The 19,415-nt window shown below is 57.0% G+C and overlaps 1 protein-coding gene across 3 annotated transcripts in view; it reads left to right on the top strand.

Moving 5' to 3' along the window:
• Positions 1 to 13,563, top strand: part of ZNF407 (zinc finger protein 407) — a 454,851-nt gene extending 441,288 nt beyond the window's left edge. For all 3 annotated transcript variants that reach the window (XM_008261471.4, XM_051851877.2, XM_051851878.2), the window contains exon 9: positions 11,332 to 13,563. In XM_008261471.4, the coding sequence (XP_008259693.3) occupies positions 11,332 to 12,653 (1,322 nt within the window). In that variant the 3' untranslated portion in view covers positions 12,654 to 13,563. The remainder of the gene's footprint in view (positions 1 to 11,331) is intronic.
• Positions 13,564 to 19,415: the final 5,852 nt, after the last annotated feature.

The following is a 19,415-nucleotide window of genomic DNA, read 5'->3' as shown; positions in this document are numbered from 1 at the left end:
GAACAGCCCTGCGTCTTAGGAGAGTTCCTTCCTGCGTTCCTGTCACCTGTGGTGGTCGCCATGCCTCATACACAGCGTCCCCGTGTGATGTCTGTTAGGTGACACGGCTAAAGCTTTGCTCTGCTCCTGCCTGCGTCCCGGTGCAGGGAGCACGTGGTGGGTGTTGTCTGTCCTGAGGACTTGTGAGCCTGCCTGCCAGTGAGAGAGCAACTCCCAGCTCCTGTCAAACACGTTCTCAGTGGAAGTCGTCTTACCCGCCTGACGAAGCCTTTGAGTCCCCTAACGAACTAATGGAAACACAGGCAGAGATCCATCTTCATTCACAAGTTCACTCCCCAGATGTCTACAACAGGTGGCCTGGGCCAGGCCAAAACCAGGAGCCCAGAACTCAGCCTGGATCTCCCACATGGGTAGCAAGGATCCAAGGAGAGTGCCTGGGATGGAGTCCTGCCTTTTCTGTCAATCCAGCCTCTTACTAATGCCTCTGGGAGACACAGATCATGGTTCAAGGACTTGAGTCCCTGACACCCAAGCACAAGGCCCGGATGGTTCCCTGGCTCCTGGTGGTGGCTTAGCCCAGCCCTGACTGCTGCAGGCATTTTAGGAGCGAACCAGCAGATGGAAGGTCTCTGTCTCTGTTTCTCTGTCATTCAAGTAAATAAAAATGAATAAATAAACATTAAAAAAGGGACACCCGGCCAGGTGTGTGGAGGGGAAAACAGCTGATGCTAATGTGTTATGTTGCATAAACCTTAGGTTTCGGTTGCTAGCATTTACACAAGGCTCCAGTTTGTAAGTGGGTTTTCATTCATCCACTCATTTCACAGGCAGGGATCAAGGCTTATAACTTACCTTTTGTTTATTTTTTAAAATTGTTTTTTAAACTTTGCCATCCCAGATGTACCTAAGTCCTAAGCCACAGCTATTCTGCAAGTTTAAACACGAGTTTAACCTAGGTATTTGGGAAAATGTTCAAAATAAAGGTTTACTTGTTAAAAAATGTTAGCTTTTCCCACCGTGACCCTGGCAGTGTCCAGCGCGCTGTGCCCCGCCCTTCCTCAGCACCGTGTGGTGAAGGCTGAAGGCCAAGTGTGGGCCAAGCCCAAGGCCAGGTGCAGGCGAGCTGCTGTCGGCAAGCCCACCTGTGTAGATCCAGGCGCGGAGAGGCACCCACTGCCTGCTCTCGCCTGCCCAGGCCCTGATTCCTGTCCTGCCTGGGTGTGCCAGGACCCCCTTGGAAGTGGCTCAGGGCGCAGTGGCTGCCGCTGACCACCGGCTCCGTCTTGCGTTTTCCCTCTGCAGACTGCCGCACCGACGCCAGGCTCGGGCTCCTCCCCAGGCCGCACCGGGCTGCTGCTCGCGGCTCGCCGGGGTCCCTTCCGCAGGCAGCCATGTGCCCGCAACATCTGACTCGCTTTCAGATGTGGAGAAGAAATCGCGTTGTTTCGCATGTACACAAGCAGCTGCTGTCGTTTGGCTACGAGCAGATGTTAGACCTCCACAAGCTTTGCGGATAATTAAAATACTAACAGTTAGTGCTTTACCCCAGCTGTAGGAGCTGTTTACTGTAAATTTGATTTTAATGGTGCCTCTGTGCTGTTACGGGGAAGCCGTTTGCTTTTTACCTTCATACCAGAGTGTCTGCAATGAAGACAAATGTCTGTTTCCTCTCATCTCCTCGGGAAAGATGGGGAGATACCGTAATAGGAAAGACGAACGTGACTACGAGCGTGGTGTGAGCTTCTCGTGGGGTTTCCCAGGAAAACAACAAAGAGTGGATGCGAGTTCATTCGGTCTCGTAGCCTGCTCGGCCGCCGCCTGCCCTGCGGCGACTTTGACTGGGCTTCTCATTTGCATGATTTTACTTTCAAGGTATGTGTGATGTGTGTAACTTGTGAAAAATAGGCCTCGTCTCCCGATGCTGTGTCATCTGTACTGGGGGTTTCGAGACTGTCAGAGGACGCTCAGGAAAAGGTCACTGGGCCTGCTCATTTTCTGATTCAGTAATGCAAAAAAGAGCGTGCCGGCGCGAGTCTGTAGGTCAAGCAGGAGGCCTTGCCAGAAGCAGAGGGCGCTGTCTTCCAGTGGAATGGGAGGCCTTTGGGAACTCACCCAGGCAGCCTACAGGCCCTGTGTCCTCTTCAGCATGGCCTGAGTGCTGATGCGGGGAGGCACCAGGGACAGGCTGAGGCCTGGCTCCCCCAAGGGGCATGGACACGTCCAAGATGACCATCCTGCCCAGTGGCCGAGGCCGGCGAGGCGAGCTAGCTGTAACCTGGGCTCACACCTGTGTGGTTCCCGTCCCTGGGTTTGTTCCACGTGGGACTCAGGACCTCGGAGCCCTCGGCTGCAGATTCTCCTGGCTGTTTTTAGGAAGTGGTCTCCGTGGCCCGCGACAGGGCCATTGCCCTGCGCAGGCCGCCTTTCAAGTGCCGTTGCATCCCCTCTGTGACACTTGAAGCCGCGAGTCGCTGTCAGTACAGCAGAGAAACAGTTAACTGCTCCCTCCCTCACCCCCCAAAGCCTGTCAAGATAACCTTAAAGGACCGTTCTTATCTTACTGAGTGAGATTTGTGTGCATAACTCCCATTACTGTTAGATCTTCATGCATGAAAATGATAATATATACCTAAGGGTCTGATTCAGTACAGCGCTTCTTAGGGTGGGTGACTTTAAAAGTAAAATATTGGCTTTTACTCTTTGTCGCTCTTCAGTGCGCATGGAAGCACCCAGGCCCACAGAGACTGTTCTTGGTAAAGCTAGAAACATGGACAGTTATGTACCTCCAGCTGGAGATAAAATTTATTCTTTCTTTCTGAATCTTAGAATTCTTTTCAGGGGTCTCTGGTAATTATCTTGAGTTGCTACCCATGTTAAATGTAGTGCTAACATTAATTAAAAAAAAACAGGCCGGAGCTGGCATTGTAGTGTTCTGGGTTAAGCCACTGCCTACAATGCTGGCATCCCATAAGGGCACCAAATTGTGTCCTGGCTGCTCCACTTTTGAACCAGCTCCCTACTAATGGCCTGGGAAAGCAGTGGGAGATGGCCCAAGTGGTTAGACCTCCAGCACTCCCACGGGAGACCTGGAAGAAGCTCCTGGCTCCTGACTTCGGTCTGGCCCAACCCTGGCTATTACAGCCATTTGGGGAGTGAACCAGCAGATGGAAGACCTCTCTGTGTGTCTCTATCTTTCTCTCTGTGTCTCTCTATAACTCTGCCTTTCAAATAGATAAAAATAAATTTTAAAAAGTTAAAAAAAAAAAACTGGGAGTGCCTAAACTTGTCTCCTGGCTTGTTGTAGGAACTGCTTTCTAAAACCGCCTGGTGCAGCTCAGGAAACCGTGTATTGAGCTGATGTAAGAAGGGTTTCCCGGGAATGGTGTGAGTGGGCCCAAGTTCATTTTTCACAGCAAGACTGTTCCCCCATCTCCTCTTGTGAAACATGGCCTCGTGAAATTGAGGCCGTAGTAGCGACTTCTTCAGTCTGCACCTGCACGTGTTTACACGTAGTGCGAAGCAGATGCTGACCAAATGCCTTTTTGTCGTTATGCTGTGTAAGTTAGCACATCTTTAAGCCAGTTCCTACCAGCATAGGTTTTCATTAGGTGTTTGTTTGTTTGTTAAAGATTTTATTTATTTGAGAGAGAGAGAGACTTATAGTGAGAGGGAGAGACAGAGAGAGAGGTCTTCCATCCGTTGGTTCACTCCCCAGATGGCCCCAACAGCCGGAACTGCACCAATCCGAAGCCAGGAGCCAGGAGCTTCTTCTGGGTCTCCCATGTGGGTGCAGGGCCCCAAGGACTTGGGCCATCTACTGCTATCCCAGGCCATAGCAGAGAGCTGGATTAGAAGAGGAGCAGCCGGGACTAGAACCGGCGTCCATATGGGAAGCCAGCACCACTGGCGGAGGATTAACCTACTACGCCATGGCACCGGCCCCTTCCTTAGGGTTTTGAATGACCAAAAGCAAGTCTGTACCCTGAAATAAATCTCTCAGCTTAACGACATGTCAGAGGCCACAGTAATTCTTAACTTTGCATTTCAAATATTTCAGCATCGTGTGTGAATTTCAGTAACATTGACCAGAATGATTTTTAACTCTTGAAAACAATGGAGAGATAAGAGTTATTAACTAACTTGTGTCCTCAAAAAATAAAGATGACACTAATAAGGTAGAGAATTAATGGGTCAGCTCTCGGGACGTAAGCGTTCAGGTGCCTCTGGCCCATGCAGCCCTCCTACAGCCTGGTGCTTTCTGTGCTCCCAGACTCCTCCCGCCTCAGGTGATGGGAGCTGTCCGTCAAGACCTGGAGGGCGGATCTGTCTGACGAGGGCGTGGCTCAGGGAGGGTCCCACAGGGTGGGCCGCTGTCAGCACCAGGCATGCAGGGAGCTCTCCGACAGGGCGTCCTGCAGGATGCCAGGGCATTGCTATTGTCTATAAAATGAATAAGTTATACAGCAATTATTGATATCGATTTGGCTAAACTATCAGCAACTGCTAGTATGAGAGTAATGTAGTCCCTGCTTTGAAATTTCTAAAAAGGTTATATTTCATTGAATTTTAATTTGTCATTTTTCCTACTTTCACTTGAGAAACTTATAAGCTTTTGTGACATTAAAATATGGCTCTAATTTATTAGCATAATCTGTTAATATTGTTTCATTTTAATAGACATTAAGTATGATTTCTTAACATTCTTGTTAAAATTACATCTTAAAACTGAAGTGAAGAAAAATTGTATGTGGCTTAAGAATTACAGTGTCACGTGTGCCCCAAATTTTTAGACGGAAAGTATGGTTTTTAGTCGCTTCGTGTTCAAGGTGTTTTAATTACGACAGCGAAGCACCCAGCATTCTCCTGCCTGCTGGCCCTCCCTACCAGAATATGGAATCCCAGCCACGCCGTGTCTGAGAGTAACCTAGCAATGGATAAACATTTAGTACTGTTGCGGGAGAAGCTTAGAAATGCAGAATAAATGCTGGCTCGTAGCAGCACAGTGGTTTACATAGGATATTAGCACAAGCTTTCGGCGGCATTAGGCTTTCACCCCGCGACATGTCTTTTTAATGCCATCTTTATCTGCTACACGAGGCATGAAATCTACTTTCGGTTTTAGAACTGCTGGCAACCTTTGACCCCTTTAGTGGAGACACAATGTGACCTTTCTATTGTCATCAGCTTTCATTCTCCTGAAAATTCTATGAATTTTTATTACAAGTTTTTTTTAAGCCAAGCTGAGGCTTCCACAAATTACTTGCCACAGATGAGATGAAGTTGTTGAAGTGGCGTGAGATAAGTTTTACAGCCAGCATGTGTGCTGCGAGGAGCCCAAGCCTGTGTCCTACAATGTCATACACCAGTAACTGCTGAGCCCACGATTGGATAAATACATCATTTTATGGAACATTGATTGTTCTATAAACCCAATGGAGTATTATGCTCTATGATCAAACCATTTAGATTGTGTGTAGAGCACAGAAAATGCCGTATTCAGGATGGTACTAAAAGTGCCATTTGTGTATTTTATGGATGTCATTACAGGGGAAACTTCTCTCTGTAGGCCCTGTTTACTGCAAAATTTTTTAGTCTGTAATGACATTTTTCATTCACAACGCATGCCTTCAAGAGAGGGGGCCCTCTTCTTATTTGTTTCATTCGAGTTTACTGCACAAATTCTGTACATTTTAATTAAATGTAAGCTTAACAAAAGCATCGGGCATTTGTTCCGTGGGGAAAGACGCTGGCAGCAAAGAGCAGCACCCACCCCGGCGGAAGCCGCCAGGTGCAGGGGCCCGGCTCTGCGGTCCAAGGCCTGCACGCCTGCCTGGATGCTGCTGGCTTCTTGTGGACCCTGGAGGTGTTCACCCCAGAGGATGCAGACCACAGGGCTACCGCGTCTTGGTGGTGTTCAGGAGTCCTGAGCCGGAAATCGCCTCCCCAGAAACAATCCTCAAACAGCCCCACAAAACATTGCTTTGCTTTTACTTCAGCCGAGGCCTAAGCGTTGGACGCATGTGGCTGAGAGGGGAGTGGCGTGTCTGGTGCCCAGGGAGGCGGACGAGCACCGAGCCCAGCTCCCTGCTTGTGCGGGCTGCATTTCTGCTCGCTTCGCACCTTCGCACAGAGCGGTGTGTGGCCCTGCTGGAAGCATGCCCAAAAACACTGGCCCACTGTTTGGCCGTGGAAGCTCACACTGTCTTTTAAAAATGTCAAGTGCAGCACAAACGTCATTGGAGGTCCGTGCAGCCTGGCGTCACGGTCGGGACCGAGCAGCTCAGGAGGAAACTGCGCAAGGCCTGTGTCTCCCAAACACTGCCCGGCTTGGCCACGTGCGCCGTGGAGAGCGCCACAGTTCCTGTTACTGCAGAGGGCTCACAAGTGGAAGGTGATGTGCCCAGTGCACTCTTGGTCACAGCCCAGCTAGAACTTCAAGCAGAGATTCACATTAGTGTAAATGGCACTTGAACTTCTACATAGCTCAGCGTTAATTCATTATGGTTGAAATGGAAGAATCTTCAGTGGGTGAATCTTTTTCAATCTGATTGAGGCTGTTACGTTTTATAGGTGCCGTTTTTCACAGCAGTACTGACAGCACTCGAAGTTATTAAATCGTGGAGTCCAAAGACGGACCTCCTGTTGCACTGGCGACCTGTGAGGGACCAGCCAGGCTGCTGCCGCCCGAGCTGAGGGTGCTGGCTTGGCTCCGTCACACCCTGTCCTGGCAGTGTGTTTACCCTCGCAGTTTACTTTAATGGACTGGCTTAACCCACCTCTGGTTTCAAATTGAGTGAGTGCTCTGAGTGGTGTGATGAGCTGTGCTACAAGAAGTCGGAGGCTCATTCTTCACCCAGGAGACTTCTGTCCAGTTGCAGAGTTAAGAACAGAGCTGCCTGGTTTGCTTATAGAGACTCCCCGGGCCAGGCAGTCCCCCCTCCCTGAGGGTGGTCATCCTCCCTCAATCTAGAGGGGCCCAGAGTCCCTGGGGAGGGCAGCCCCTCTTCCCTGAGGGTGGCCGGCCCCTGGTTCTAGAAGGGCGGGGCCCTCGTCCCTGGGGAGGGCAGCCCTGTGAAGGCGGCTGCTCCTTGTGTCCTCTTTTCCTTTGTAAATCAAATTCGGTGTCAGCTAAAAATGACCTTGAAATTAGAGAACAACCAGTCCAGCGCCCAGAATGAAGATGGAGGTAGATGAGCAGTGGGGAGTTCCATGCACAGAGGGAGATGATGGCGGGGGGACCAGGGTCAGCAGAAGTGGACGACGAAGCGTAAGGCCCCATCGGGCTACTGCTCGAGACTGAGCCCCTCTGAGCTCTTTGAGGAGAGAAGTCAGAGAGGATCACCCACTCTGATCATCCGTCATTCATCAGAAGATCACGGAGCGATGAGTTAAAGCAGAGGAGGAATTCAGTCCTTGCCTGCCAGGGGCTTTGTGCTTCAAGCTAGTCTCACGCTTACCTTCTGATTCCCTGGCAAGCCCCTGGGTCTAAGATGGGCAGAGGGTTGTGCCTGTCTGTAAACCCAGGGAGGTGAGGGGCAAGCTGGCAGGGTCCCAGGCAGATCATCCAGCCCGGGGCCCTGGGTGATTCCCTCCACAGCACTCCACCTTGGGCCGGCGTTGTGGCATGGCAGGTAAAGCCGCCGCCTACAGTGCCGCCATCCCTTATGGGCGCTGGTTCAAGTCCTAGCTGCTCCACTTCTGATCTGCTTCCCTGCTGATGTGCCTGGAAAAGCAGTGGAGGATGGCCCAAGTCCTTGGGCCCCTGCACCCATGTGGGTGACCCAGAGAAAGTTCCAGGCTCCTGGCTTCAGATGGGCCCAGCTCAGGCCATTGCAGCCATTTGGGGAGTGAACCAATGGATGGAAGGCGTCTCTCTCTCTCTCTCTCTCTCTCTGCCTCTCCCTCTTCTCCCTCTCCCCCTCTGCCTTTCAAATAAATAAATAAATCTGTAAAAAATAAAAGGGGGGTCTAGATATGGAAATATTTAAAAAGATCAGTCCTAGATCATTCACTCATCCAGGAGGAGAGAAGGTGGGAAGAAAACTGATAGGAACAGGAGCTCTCTTTCCGGAGATCACCATTGCCAGCCACGTTTGCGGCCTCTCTGGCCTCGGGCCTCGCCCCTCCAGCCCCCAGCTCGTGCCAGTTTCTTCTGTAGCACAGATGGCAGCTCGGGCCTGGCCACTGAGACCCATGAGACAGGCTCACAGCTCTTACTCCACACGGCCCAGGCCTTTGGGGATCCCTGTGCCTGCCTGGGCTGGGGCACCCCGCACTTACCCTTTAGCATCCAGCTTACAAATGACAGACTGCAAAGGACGCCCGGATAGCTAGGCAGGAGCACGCGCCCCCTTCCGGCCTCCCAAGCCCCCAAGCCAGGGGATTCCCACAGGCTCCCCCTGCTCCCGTCCCTAACTCCCACTGGCTGGGTTATTGCCGTCACGTTATTCTTAATAGAATATGCAGGCTTTCCTTCTTCCTGTTGAATAAACAAATTTACTGTATCTAGGATTTGGAATTAAAAGATGATATTCCTTGGAGCAGGGATTTACCCTGGGGGTTAAAATGTTTGCATCCCACATCACAGTACAGTACGTGGTTCTCACCTCAGCGCTCAGTTCTGAGCAGCGCTCAGAGCCCGGGAGGCAGCAGGTGATGGCTCGAGCGCTTGAGTCCCTGACTTCCAGCCTGGGCCCTACCCAGCCCCAGATGTTGCTGGCTTTATGAAGTATACCTGGGAATGGAAGCCCTGTGTGTGTGTGTGTGTGTGTGTTGCTGGCTTTATGAAGCATACCTGGGAATGGAAGCCCTGTGTGTGTGTGTGTGTGTGTGTGTTGCTGGCTTTATGAAGTATACCTGGGAATGGAAGCCCTGTGTGTGTGTGTGTGTGTGTGTGTTGCTGGCTTTATGAAGCATACCTGGGAATGGAAGCCCTGTGTGTGTGTGTGTGTGTGTGTTGCTGGCTTTATGAAGTATACCTGGGAATGGAAGCCCTGTGTGTGTGTGTGTGTGTGTGTTGCTGGCTTTATGAAGCATACCTGGGAATGGAAGCCCTGTGTGTGTGTGTGTGTGTGTGTGTGTGTTGCTGGCTTTATGAAGCATACCTGGGAACGGAAGCCCTGTGTGTGTGTGTGTGTGTGTGTGTGTTGCTGGCTTTATGAAGCATACCTGGGAATGGAAGCCCTGTGTGTGTGTGTGTGTGTGTGTGTGTGTGTTGCTGGCTTTATGAAGCATACCTGGGAATGGAAGCCCTGTGTGTGTGTGTGTGTGTGTGTGTGTGTGTTGCTGGCTTTATGAAGCATACCTGGGAACGGAAGCCCTGTGTGTGTGTGTGTGTGTGTGTTGCTGGCTTTATGAAGCATACCTGGGAACGGAAGCCCTGTGTGTGTATGTGTGTGTGTGTGTGTGTGTTGCTGGCTTTATGAAGCATACCTGGGAATGGAAGCCCTGTGTGTGTGTGTGTGTGTGTGTGTGTTGCTGGCTTTATGAAGTATACCTGGGAACGGAAGCCCTGTGTGTGTGTGTGTGTGTGTGTGTGTGTGTTGCTGGCTTTATGAAGCATACCTGGGAATGGAAGCCCTGTGTGTGTGTGTGTGTGTGTGTGTGTGTTGCTGGCTTTATGAAGCATACCTGGGAATGGAAGCCCTGTGTGTGTGTGTGTGTGTGTGTGTGTGTTGCTGGCTTTATGAAGCATACCTGGGAATGGAAGCCCTGTGTGTGTGTGTGTGTGTGTGTGTTGCTGGCTTTATGAAGTATACCTGGGAATGGAAGCCCTGTGTGTGTGTGTGTGTGTGTGTGTTGCTGGCTTTATGAAGCATACCTGGGAATGGAAGCCCTGTGTGTGTGTGTGTGTGTGTGTGTGTTGCTGGCTTTATGAAGTATATCTGGGAATGGAAGCCCTGTGTGTGTATGTGTGTGTGTGTGTGTGTGTTGCTGGCTTTATGAAGCATACCTGGGAACGGAAGCCCTGTGTGTGTATGTGTGTGTGTGTGTGTGTGTTGCTGGCTTTATGAAGCATACCTGGGAATGGAAGCCCTGTGTGTGTGTGTGTGTGTGTGTGTGTTGCTGGCTTTATGAAGCATACCTGGGAATGGAAGCCCTGTGTGTGTGTGTGTGTGTGTGTTGCTGGCTTTATGAAGCATACCTGGGAACGGAAGCCCTGTGTGTGTGTGTGTGTGTGTGTTGCTGGCTTTATGAAGCATACCTGGGAACGGAAGCCCTGTGTGTGTATGTGTGTGTGTGTGTGTGTGTTGCTGGCTTTATGAAGCATACCTGGGAACGGAAGCCCTGTGTGTGTGTGTGTGTGTGTGTGTCCTTTCTGGTTTCCAGGGCGTGGGCATTTGGCGCAGAGGGGAAGACACTGCTTAGGATGCCTGCATCCCGCGTCAGGGTGCCTGGGCTCCAGGCCCTGCTGTGCCACAGACTCCAGCTTCCTGCAGGTGCTCACCCTGGGAGGCTGTGGCCCCTGCACCCACGGAGGAGACCCGGATGGAGCTCCTGGCTCCTGGGTTCAGCCTGGCCCAGTCGCAGCTGTTGCAGGCAGTGGGGGAGTGAACCAGCAGATGGGACATCTGTCACTCTGTCTCGCTCCCACTGTCTCGTACTCTCTTTGTATTTCTGCTTTTCAAATAAGATGAAGAAAAATGTTTTAATTAACAAGGTTTTCCTTTGGATTGGAAGATACTGCTGCCATTGCTGTCTCACTACCAAATATTGAATATGTCAGAAGTGACCACAGTCAAGGGCAGTCAACTGTGCTGCCTCCCCGGGAGCTGGAGTGTGTTTGCACACCCAGCCCACAAGTGTGGGGAAGTGCACACCAACCCATGACTGCGTACACCCCGGATCCCAGGACAAGCCTGTCAGCCGTCACGTCAGCCGGGCCCTGAGCGCTTCTGGCGCCATGAGCTCTCCCATGCTGCTGCAGCGGCTTTTTGGTTTTTGTTTTTTTTAAGATTATTTATTTGCAAGCCAGAGTTAGGGAGAGACAGAGAACTTCCATCTGCTGGGTCACTTCCCAGATGACCGCAACAACCAGTAGGCAAAGCTAAGAGCCAAGAGCTTCATCCAGGTTTCCCAACGTGGGTGCAGGGCCCAAGCACTTGGGCCATCTTTTGCTGCTTTTCCCAGGCCATAGCAGGGAGCTGGGTCAGAAGTGGAGCAGCCTAGACGCCAACCAGTGCCCGTATGGGCTGCCGGCACTGCAGGCACTAGTCCCTTGCCCGCGCTTCTGAACACTGGGCCCTGGCGTTTTGTTGCCATTTCTGTAACACAGGACTGTCTTACTGTTAAGCCTTTGTCAAGGCCCTAACTGGTCTCTGTCTCCCACAGGCATTGTTTCCAAGTCCTACGAGTGCCGCCTGAAGGGACAGGGAGCCACCTTTGTGGAGACGGACAGTCCGTTCACGGCAGCCGCCCTGGCAGAGGAGTCGCCCGTCAAAGAGAAGTCCCTGCGGAGCAGCAAGAGGCAGGCCCCGCCTCCCGAGCAGGTGCAGCAGGTCATCATCATCCAGGGCTATGACGGGGACTTCGCCCTGGACGCCTCTGTGGAGGAGACGGCCGCGGCCACCCTGCAGACCCTGGCGATGGCCGGCCAGGTGGCCAGGGTGGTGCACATCACGGAGGACGGGCAGCTCATTGCCACGAGTCAGAACGCAGCCCACGTCGGCAGCGTGGTGCCCGGGCCCATCCTCCCCGAGCAGCTGGCCGAGGGAGCCACGCAGGTGGTGGTCGTGGGGGGCTCGATGGAGGGCCGCGGTGTGGAGGAGGCCCTGGGCCCCGGAGGGGCTGTGATCCAGCAGGTCACCAAGCAGGAGGTCTTCAGTCTGTCCGAGGCCGGGACGCCCGACGCCGCCTCTGCCTTGGATGCTTTGCTCTGCGCCGTCACCGAGCTGGGGGAGGCGGAGGGCAGGGCAGGGAGCGAGGAGGAGCGGGGCCGGCCGGGCCACAAGGACGTGCTCATCCAGCTGCCCTGCCAGGACGCGTCGCACGCGGCCGCCGCCGAGCCCGAGGGCCCCGAGATCCAGGTGTTCCCAGACGGCCAGGAGAGCCCGGGGGCCCTGGAGGTGCGCACCCAGGTGGCCCGCGCCTCCGCCCTCGTCGCGTCTCCAGAGCGAGCACAGGTGGCCTTCAAGAAGATGGTGCAGGGCGTCCTGCAGTTCGCCGTGTGTGACTCGGCTGCGGCCGGCCAGCTCATCAAGGACGGCGTCACCCAGGTCATCGTGAACGAGGAGGGCGCCGTGCACATGGTGGCCGGGGAGGGCTCCCAGATCCTCATGCAGGAGCCCGAGGCCCACGGCCTGAGGGTGCCAGGCGAGCACGTGGACCTGGTGGAGTCTGACGGGGAGATCTCGCAGATCATTGTCACGGAGGAGCTGGTGCAGGCCATGGTGGGCGAGTCCGCCAGCGGCTTCCCCGGGGGCGCCACCCACTACATCGTCACGGAGCTGCCCCCGGGGGCGCAGGAGGACGCGGGCGTGTTCTCCCACACCGTGATCGAGACGGCCGGCCCCCAGGAGCTCCTGCAGGCCGAGGCCGTGGCCCCGGGCGGGGCGGAACAGCTGACCAGCATGGTCATTTACACCCAGGACGGCTCCCCCGCGGCCACGGTGATTCAGAGCCACAGAGAAAGCAGCGAGCTCCATGAAGCCTGAGCATGGGCGCCGGGCCCGACTCCACCCAGGGGTGCAGGAGAGGCCCAGCGAGAGCCGCGAGCGCGCCGGGGCAGTGGGCCGGGCCGGGCCGGGCCCGGGCGGCCTTCCTGGCTACAGCTCGCTGGCCTGGCTTTCACGCCCTCCAGTGTTCCCCGTTCAGTCCCTGCAGGACGGTGGCCCGCGGCGGTCAGCTACGGAACAGGCCTCCTGCGGCGTGGGGCTACTGCCCCGGCGGTCAGCGCGCAGCTGGCTTTAACGTTTTGTTGTCAATTGGTTGAAAGTTGCAGCTGCGATTATTACCGTCTGGAAGCAGTCCACTCCATTCATTTTCTCTTTCTTTTGAAACTTTAGGATAACAATGTCCCCAGACCAAAGGAAGCCTGTTAGTTCATTTCACGTCTAAATCTCCTCCCTTCAAACATTGTCACCGTATTCATCGCTCTGGTTGCATTCTGCATATAAGAAATATTAAGCCCATGGTTAAGAAAAGCCTTGAAGTTTATTTAAGATATACCTTGGTTAAGACAGCTGTTGCTCCTGACTTAGCTTCCTGCCATGAAATCTGTCTATGAAATGTGCACTCTGGAAAATACTGCTCATATCAATATTTTGCTTTTCATGACAAACATTTGTTCTTACTGCTGTCGCTCTGCAGGATCTATTTGTGATTTGTGTCGGTCTGAACAGGCTGACCTTGAAGGTAAGCAGACAGACACCGTGCCCCTCCACCCCCCGCCCCTCCCGACCGGCGTGGTCCGTGGACGCACCGCGCTGTGGAGTACGAGTTCCTGTTCCAGTTTGTTTCTAGATATGACCGCTCTTGCTTCTCCGGAACTGTAAGATAATCCCCTCCCTCCAAGGCAGAAGTTGTTTTCATTCTGTTTTCTTTGAAATAAAATTGTAGCAGTAAGCAGCGATGGAGTGTCAGTCATTGCACGGGGCATAGGGGCGGCCCTCGCTCGCTCCCTCCTGCGAGGCCGGGGCTGACGTCGGCTGGTGTCTCCCGCAGCCACATGCCCCCTGTGTTTGGCGAATGGCCCAGGCACATCCTGCGACAGTAACGTCGCCCATCAACCGAGAGCCCGTGGAACCTCTTCCCTGGGATAACCAGGCCACCTCCCCTCACACAGGCCCCTCCAAACAGCAAGCCGGGAGACCTGAGGCCTGGCGCCCAGCGCGGTAAATAGCCCTAAAAATGGCAGGGCCACGCGGTTGCTCTCCAGCGTTGTCTTCGACAAACAGTGACAGGGCCAACTCCTGTTTGTTACCAGAATAAAGGTGGCCTTTACGACGTGATGGCCCTCGCTACAGAAGGGGGAGGGGTGTGTTCAGCGGCGATACTTCCAGATCTCCCAGCCTAGGGCGGCTCGACTCCGCCGTGGTGACGTGGACATGCTGCGGTTTACCAAGAGTGACTAAATATGTCTCGGTGGCATGTAACCCTTCATCAAGCCACGCAGCCTGCAGCGGCACACCGGAACCACGCTGCGTGCATGACACAGAGAGCAGGGCCCTGCATGGCGAGGGGCGTGCAGACGGGGTCTCCAGGTGCACCCGGGGACTGCACGGCTCCCCCGGCCCGCTGCGTCCTGTGAGCACCTGTGGAGCGGGTCCATGCTGCCTCTTTCCTGTCCCCACGCGAGTCCAAGCGTGCACGAATCTGCACCTCAGCATGGCGGTCAGTAGGGACGTCCCGTACAGCGGCGTCTGCAGCATGCTTCCGGAAGATTCACCGAGTAAGCAGCAGAGCCCGTGAAACCCCTACCTGGAGGCGGGAATCCGGAGAGGCCACCTTACAGCTCGCCTTGGCCAGTGAAACGGCCCGACCCCAAGGGCAGGTGGCCTGCGGGGAAGACCGGGGCCAGCAGTCGGGGTTTGCAGTGCTGTGGCCAGGGTCGGGGCAGGGGAGGGTGCCAGCCGGGGTGGAGGGGGACAGAGAGCAGAGCAGCTTGCCTGGCCCTGGGTCCACGCCCGCGACAGCCCAGTGACAGGCATCGGTTTGCTTTGCCTGGAGGAACCGAGTGCCGTGAGGAAGGCACTGGCCCTTACGCACACAGGCTGGAGCTGTGCCATGAGGGCGCCCGGGAGGCGGCCTGTCCAGGGCGAGGGCGGTGGGGAAAGAGCCCTCAGGTGACCGGCCCAGAGGAGGTGTGGGTTTACAGCCCAAGGAACCGGCGCCACGGCCAGCATGGAGGGTGGGCAGTGGCAGGACGCACAGCCCCGGGGGAGGTGCGGCCGAGGAGCCCAGCTGGACACGGCGAGGGGCGGAGTTTGGCCGGACCAGCTTAGCGGGTTCTTGCAGAGAGCAGATTGGATGGGGACGGACAAGCGCAGGCTCAGGCTCCAGCCTGGTCAAGCAGAGACCCTGTCAGAGCCCCTCCCCGTGCAGGAGCAAGGGCCCCACTCCCGGGGTCTCAGTCCCCCCCCCCCCCCCCGCCCCGGGAGTCCCCTGAGCACGCTCTGGGCTCTGCCACTTTGGCCGTGGCAAGAGGGAAGTGTGGGAGAGGCAGCTCCGAACTGTGACCCCGGCGGTTCCAGGAAGAGACTGGGAAGGCCGAGCGCCGCCCTGGGCCCTGCCTGCCCGCTGCTCTCCGTGAGCAGAGGGCCCATCTCGGTGAAGAATTCCGCTCCTGCCCGCCCCCCAGGGAATATCATTTCCCACGGAGGAGCAAGTTCCCGCGGGTGGCAGTTATGCGTTGCGGAAGCCCCTTCTAATCAGGGACTGGTGATTCATTCTCGGCTTCGGCGGGCGATCCATCTGACATGGAAGGGGAAAAATTAGCAGCTGTCACCGCGTGATGAGTTAATTTCCTGACGGGCCTGACACTGAAAAGCCATTTGGAGACATGGCGACAGTGACGAGGAAACCTGGAGCAGCTTTCTAATTGGACATGAAGAAAGGGCAGGGAAACAGGCCGGGCAGGGCCGCCAGCCCGCGAGCCGGGGGCTCGGCGCCAGGCCCACGATGCCCGGAGGGTTGCCCGGAGGGAGGCCGGGCCCCTCGTTCCTGGCTGGGCCCCGGGGTCCCGGGGGCGCTCAGCCCACTTCTTCCTCCCCTGCGCTGTGTCTGCCAGCGGAGAGAGACACGGGCAGCCTCTGGACGGGACCCTGGGCCGTCTACACGCTCAGGGTTCCAGCGTGGGAAGGAGCCTCGTGAGAGAAGTATGGAGTGGGAGGCAATGGTGCTGTGTGGGGAGGGGCCGGGGCGGGAGAAGCCGCGCCTTGAGTACCTGAAGGCGGAAATGAGACGCAGAAACCAGCAGCCATTGAGGTGAGCAGGCAGCACTCGCACAGTGCTCCATGGGGTTCTGGAGTCGGGGCCCCAGCACCCGGCCCCGGGCCCTCGGGTGCCACACGCTGTGACCCAGGGCAGGTCAGCTCCTTCCATCCTCTGGACGCCGGTGTGCAAATCCAGCAGAGCAGAGTCACGCCAGACAAGGAAGCAGGCGGCCAGGACCCATCTCTGCCCAACCCCTGGAGCCCCTCGCCCAGGCCAGGACCCCCCTCCAGGAGCAAAGGGCTGAGAAGGGACTTGGGCGGGGCGGGGCGGGGCGGGGCCGGCAGTGCCAGTGCCCAGCCGCAGAGGCCCAGGACCAGGAATGAGCAAACCCAGCCTAGATCTCTCCGCCAAAGGCGCACTTCCTTCCTCCATGGTCTGCCTTTTCAGGACCTTTTAATAAATTCCTTCAAAATGACCTAATTTCAACATGACTTTCGACATCATAAAAAGACAATTTATAACCGGGATAAAGCCGGACATGTGGCCCGGCCCTGGGGGCCAGAGCCAGGCCCGCGCTCCCTGTCTCGGGTTTCTCTCGGAATCCTCCGAGGTGGAGGAGCAACAGCCTTCGGGGAGGAAGGACTTGTGTTTGCACGTCCAAGCCGAGCTCCCATCCACTGCTCTAGCCCCGCCCCCCCCCCAAAAGGCCCAGAGCAGCCGGGACTGGGCCAGTGCCTTGCCCTGCGGTGGGAGAAGCCTTGGGTTTTGGTGACCCTGAGTGATGGGGCTGGGCGTCTCAGGACAGGTGTCCTGGGGTAGCTGCAGAGACGCAGAGGCGGGGCAGTGCCCTGTTCTACTCCAGACAGCGCGCTTCTCACCCCTGCCCTGGAGCAGGGATGCACCCGGGGTGCCCTGGATTTGGCGAGCATGCGCCTCCCATGGGGCAGGTGTGGGGGGAGCAGACGGAGGTGCCGCAGGAGGCAGGTCTGGCAGGCCGAGCTCCTTGGGGTGGGGAGGAGGGCTGTGGTGCTCCTGGCTGCCCAGGCCCCCAGTGAGTGGCAGCACCCAGGCCTTGTCGTCCTGAGACACTCCAGTGGCCCTGGGTGCGGTCCTAGGTCCCAGGCTCACCTGGGGCAGAAGGCTCTCCAGGTCCGGACGCTTCGGGCAGGGGCCAGAGGGCTACACAGAGGTAAGGACTGCCTCTGGGGCCCCCGGGGAGAAGGCGCCCTGGCTCCCGAGATCCTGCACTGATGGTCTGGACCGAGGCCTAGGCCTTCGCACCCATCATCTGAGCTGGCCACGGGCGCTGCCAGTCTCGTGTGGGGCCGAGTTGGGAGTAGAGAAGCCCCAGTGCTAATCCCAGCTGGAGGCCCGGGGCAGCGACACGGATGGCTCCAGGCAAATGTGCACGAATTGCTCGAGGAAAGCAGTGGGAAGATGACTGAGGCTGCCACAGCGGCCGTGGCCAAGCCACCCCAAAGCTGGACCTACACCAGCACAGCCCTGGGTGGCTGCACACTGGGGAGAGCCCGTCCCGGGACAGACAGCCTGGCCTGTGCCAGACCCTCGGAGTGGCCGTGGAGGCTCAGGGCAGTGCCTTCCAGGAGGGGTGCACAGCCGAGGGCACCTCACTCCTGCCCTCGCCTCCCCAGGGCCCCAGAGCTGCGCCACGTGGAGCTGTTCCCAGCAGTGCCCGCCTCCTGCTCCCTCCGGGGCTTAGATGCATGGCTGATGCACGGCTGATGCACGGCTGGGGACAGGGCCCACCGCCGTTTGTTTCCAGGCTACAGCTGCACCCGTGACGGGGGAGCAAGTCTCTCAGGGGGCCGCCTAGAGCAGGGGCAGAGGCAGGTGGCCTGGGGTCGCCACGCCAGGCACACGTGGCAGGCACTCTCCTCCCCGCTTCCGCTTCCTCACCTGACTGTTCCCCACTGTGCACATGCAGGAAGCCGGCGGCGACCGAGCCATCCCAGGCCAGGCCAGGTGGGAGGTGTGGAGCCCAGCCGTCCAGAAGGTTCTACAGGCACCAAATGCCCACTGTGGGGAAGAGGAAGGCTCTTGGCTGGGGCCAGGGACTTCACAGCGCCCCCAAATGCTTCAGGCTCTGCCGAGCACACACACACACACACACACACACACACACACTGATGGCGCCGTCATTACACAAAGCACGAAAACAGCACTGCCAAAGGGTGACAGCGAAACAGCCCTGGCTCTTACCGCTTGGCTAACCCAAAAAACCGCTGTCACTTTTAGGACAAAATTCTTTTCAAACAGTGACTGGGCTTCCTGGTGAGCTGGAGTGGTGGTGACTTGGAGCTGGCCGGTGTGGGGCTCCTAACAGGAGGAGGGCCACTCAGCCACGTTCCCGCCATGGCTTGCGCTGGCGTCGTGGGGACTCCCCAGCCACTGTCTGCGGCACGTTGTCAGAAGGACTCACTGGCGCAGAGCGCACACGTCTCTAAGTCTACGTGGGCAGGCAGGGGGGCTGCACTGTGGAGCCCCGTCCTCGGCAGCCGTGGCCTGGCCGACCCCTGCCATGAGACGCCCAGACCAAGAGGGGCGGCTGTCACCTGCCCATGGAGCCTCTGAGTCTTCAAATAAAGACACGGGTAAGTGGCTGTTCTCGCACCGTGTTTCTGCACCCAGCGGCTCGTCGGCACCCCAGTGTGAGCACCCAGTGTCCTGAGCGGCACCTTTGCTGAATTCACTTCCGTTTGTGCACTCACGGTCTGGACGGGGCTCCCACGTGTGGGCAGCTGTGCTGAGACCAGGCGTGTCAGGGACGGGGACCACCTGGACACCAGCCACACAGTCAGCTCCCGTGCGTGTCTGCATCTCTACCTTCCCAGGCCACTGAGGACACGGTCAGGAGATGAAGGGTACCGACCCACAACAACAAGGACAAGGGAGGAGTGGGGGGGGGGGGTAGAGAAAGTGAGAGTGTTGGGGGTGTGGCACGGGGTGCAAACAGGAGGCAGAGGGGCCCCGGGGGTGCGGTGAGAGCAGGCCCCTTCCTCAGTCACACCCTTGCAGCCCCCCCACTCCTCTGCCCCCTACACAGCTGGGGTGCAGCCCCCCACACAGCTGGGGTACAGCCCCCCCACTGCTCAGCCCCCTACACAGCTGGGGTGCAGCCCCCCCTGCTCAGCCCCCTACACAGCTGGGGTGCGGCCCCCCCTGCTCAGCCCCCTACACAGCTGGGGTGCGGCCCCCCCCACTCCTCAGCCCCCTGCACAGCTGGGGTGCAGCCCCCCCTGCTCAGTCCCCTACACAGCTGGGGTGCAGCCCCCCCACTGCTCAGCCCCCTACACAGCTGGGGTGCGGCCCCCCCTGCTCAGCCCCCTACACAGCTGGGGTGCGGCCCCCCCTGCTCAGCCCCCTACACAGCTGGGGTGCGGCCCCCCCTGCTCAGCCCCCTACACAGCTGGGGTGCGGCCCCCCCTGCTCAGCCCCCTACACAGCTGGGGTGCGGCCCCCCCCACTCCTCAGCCCCCTACACAGCTGGGGTGCAGCCCCCCCACTCCTCAGCCCCCTACACA

Source organism: Oryctolagus cuniculus, chromosome 10, assembly GCF_964237555.1.
Source record: "Oryctolagus cuniculus chromosome 10, mOryCun1.1, whole genome shotgun sequence".
Taxonomy (NCBI): domain Eukaryota; kingdom Metazoa; phylum Chordata; class Mammalia; order Lagomorpha; family Leporidae; genus Oryctolagus; species Oryctolagus cuniculus.
This window is presented reverse-complemented; position numbering and strand designations above follow the sequence as displayed.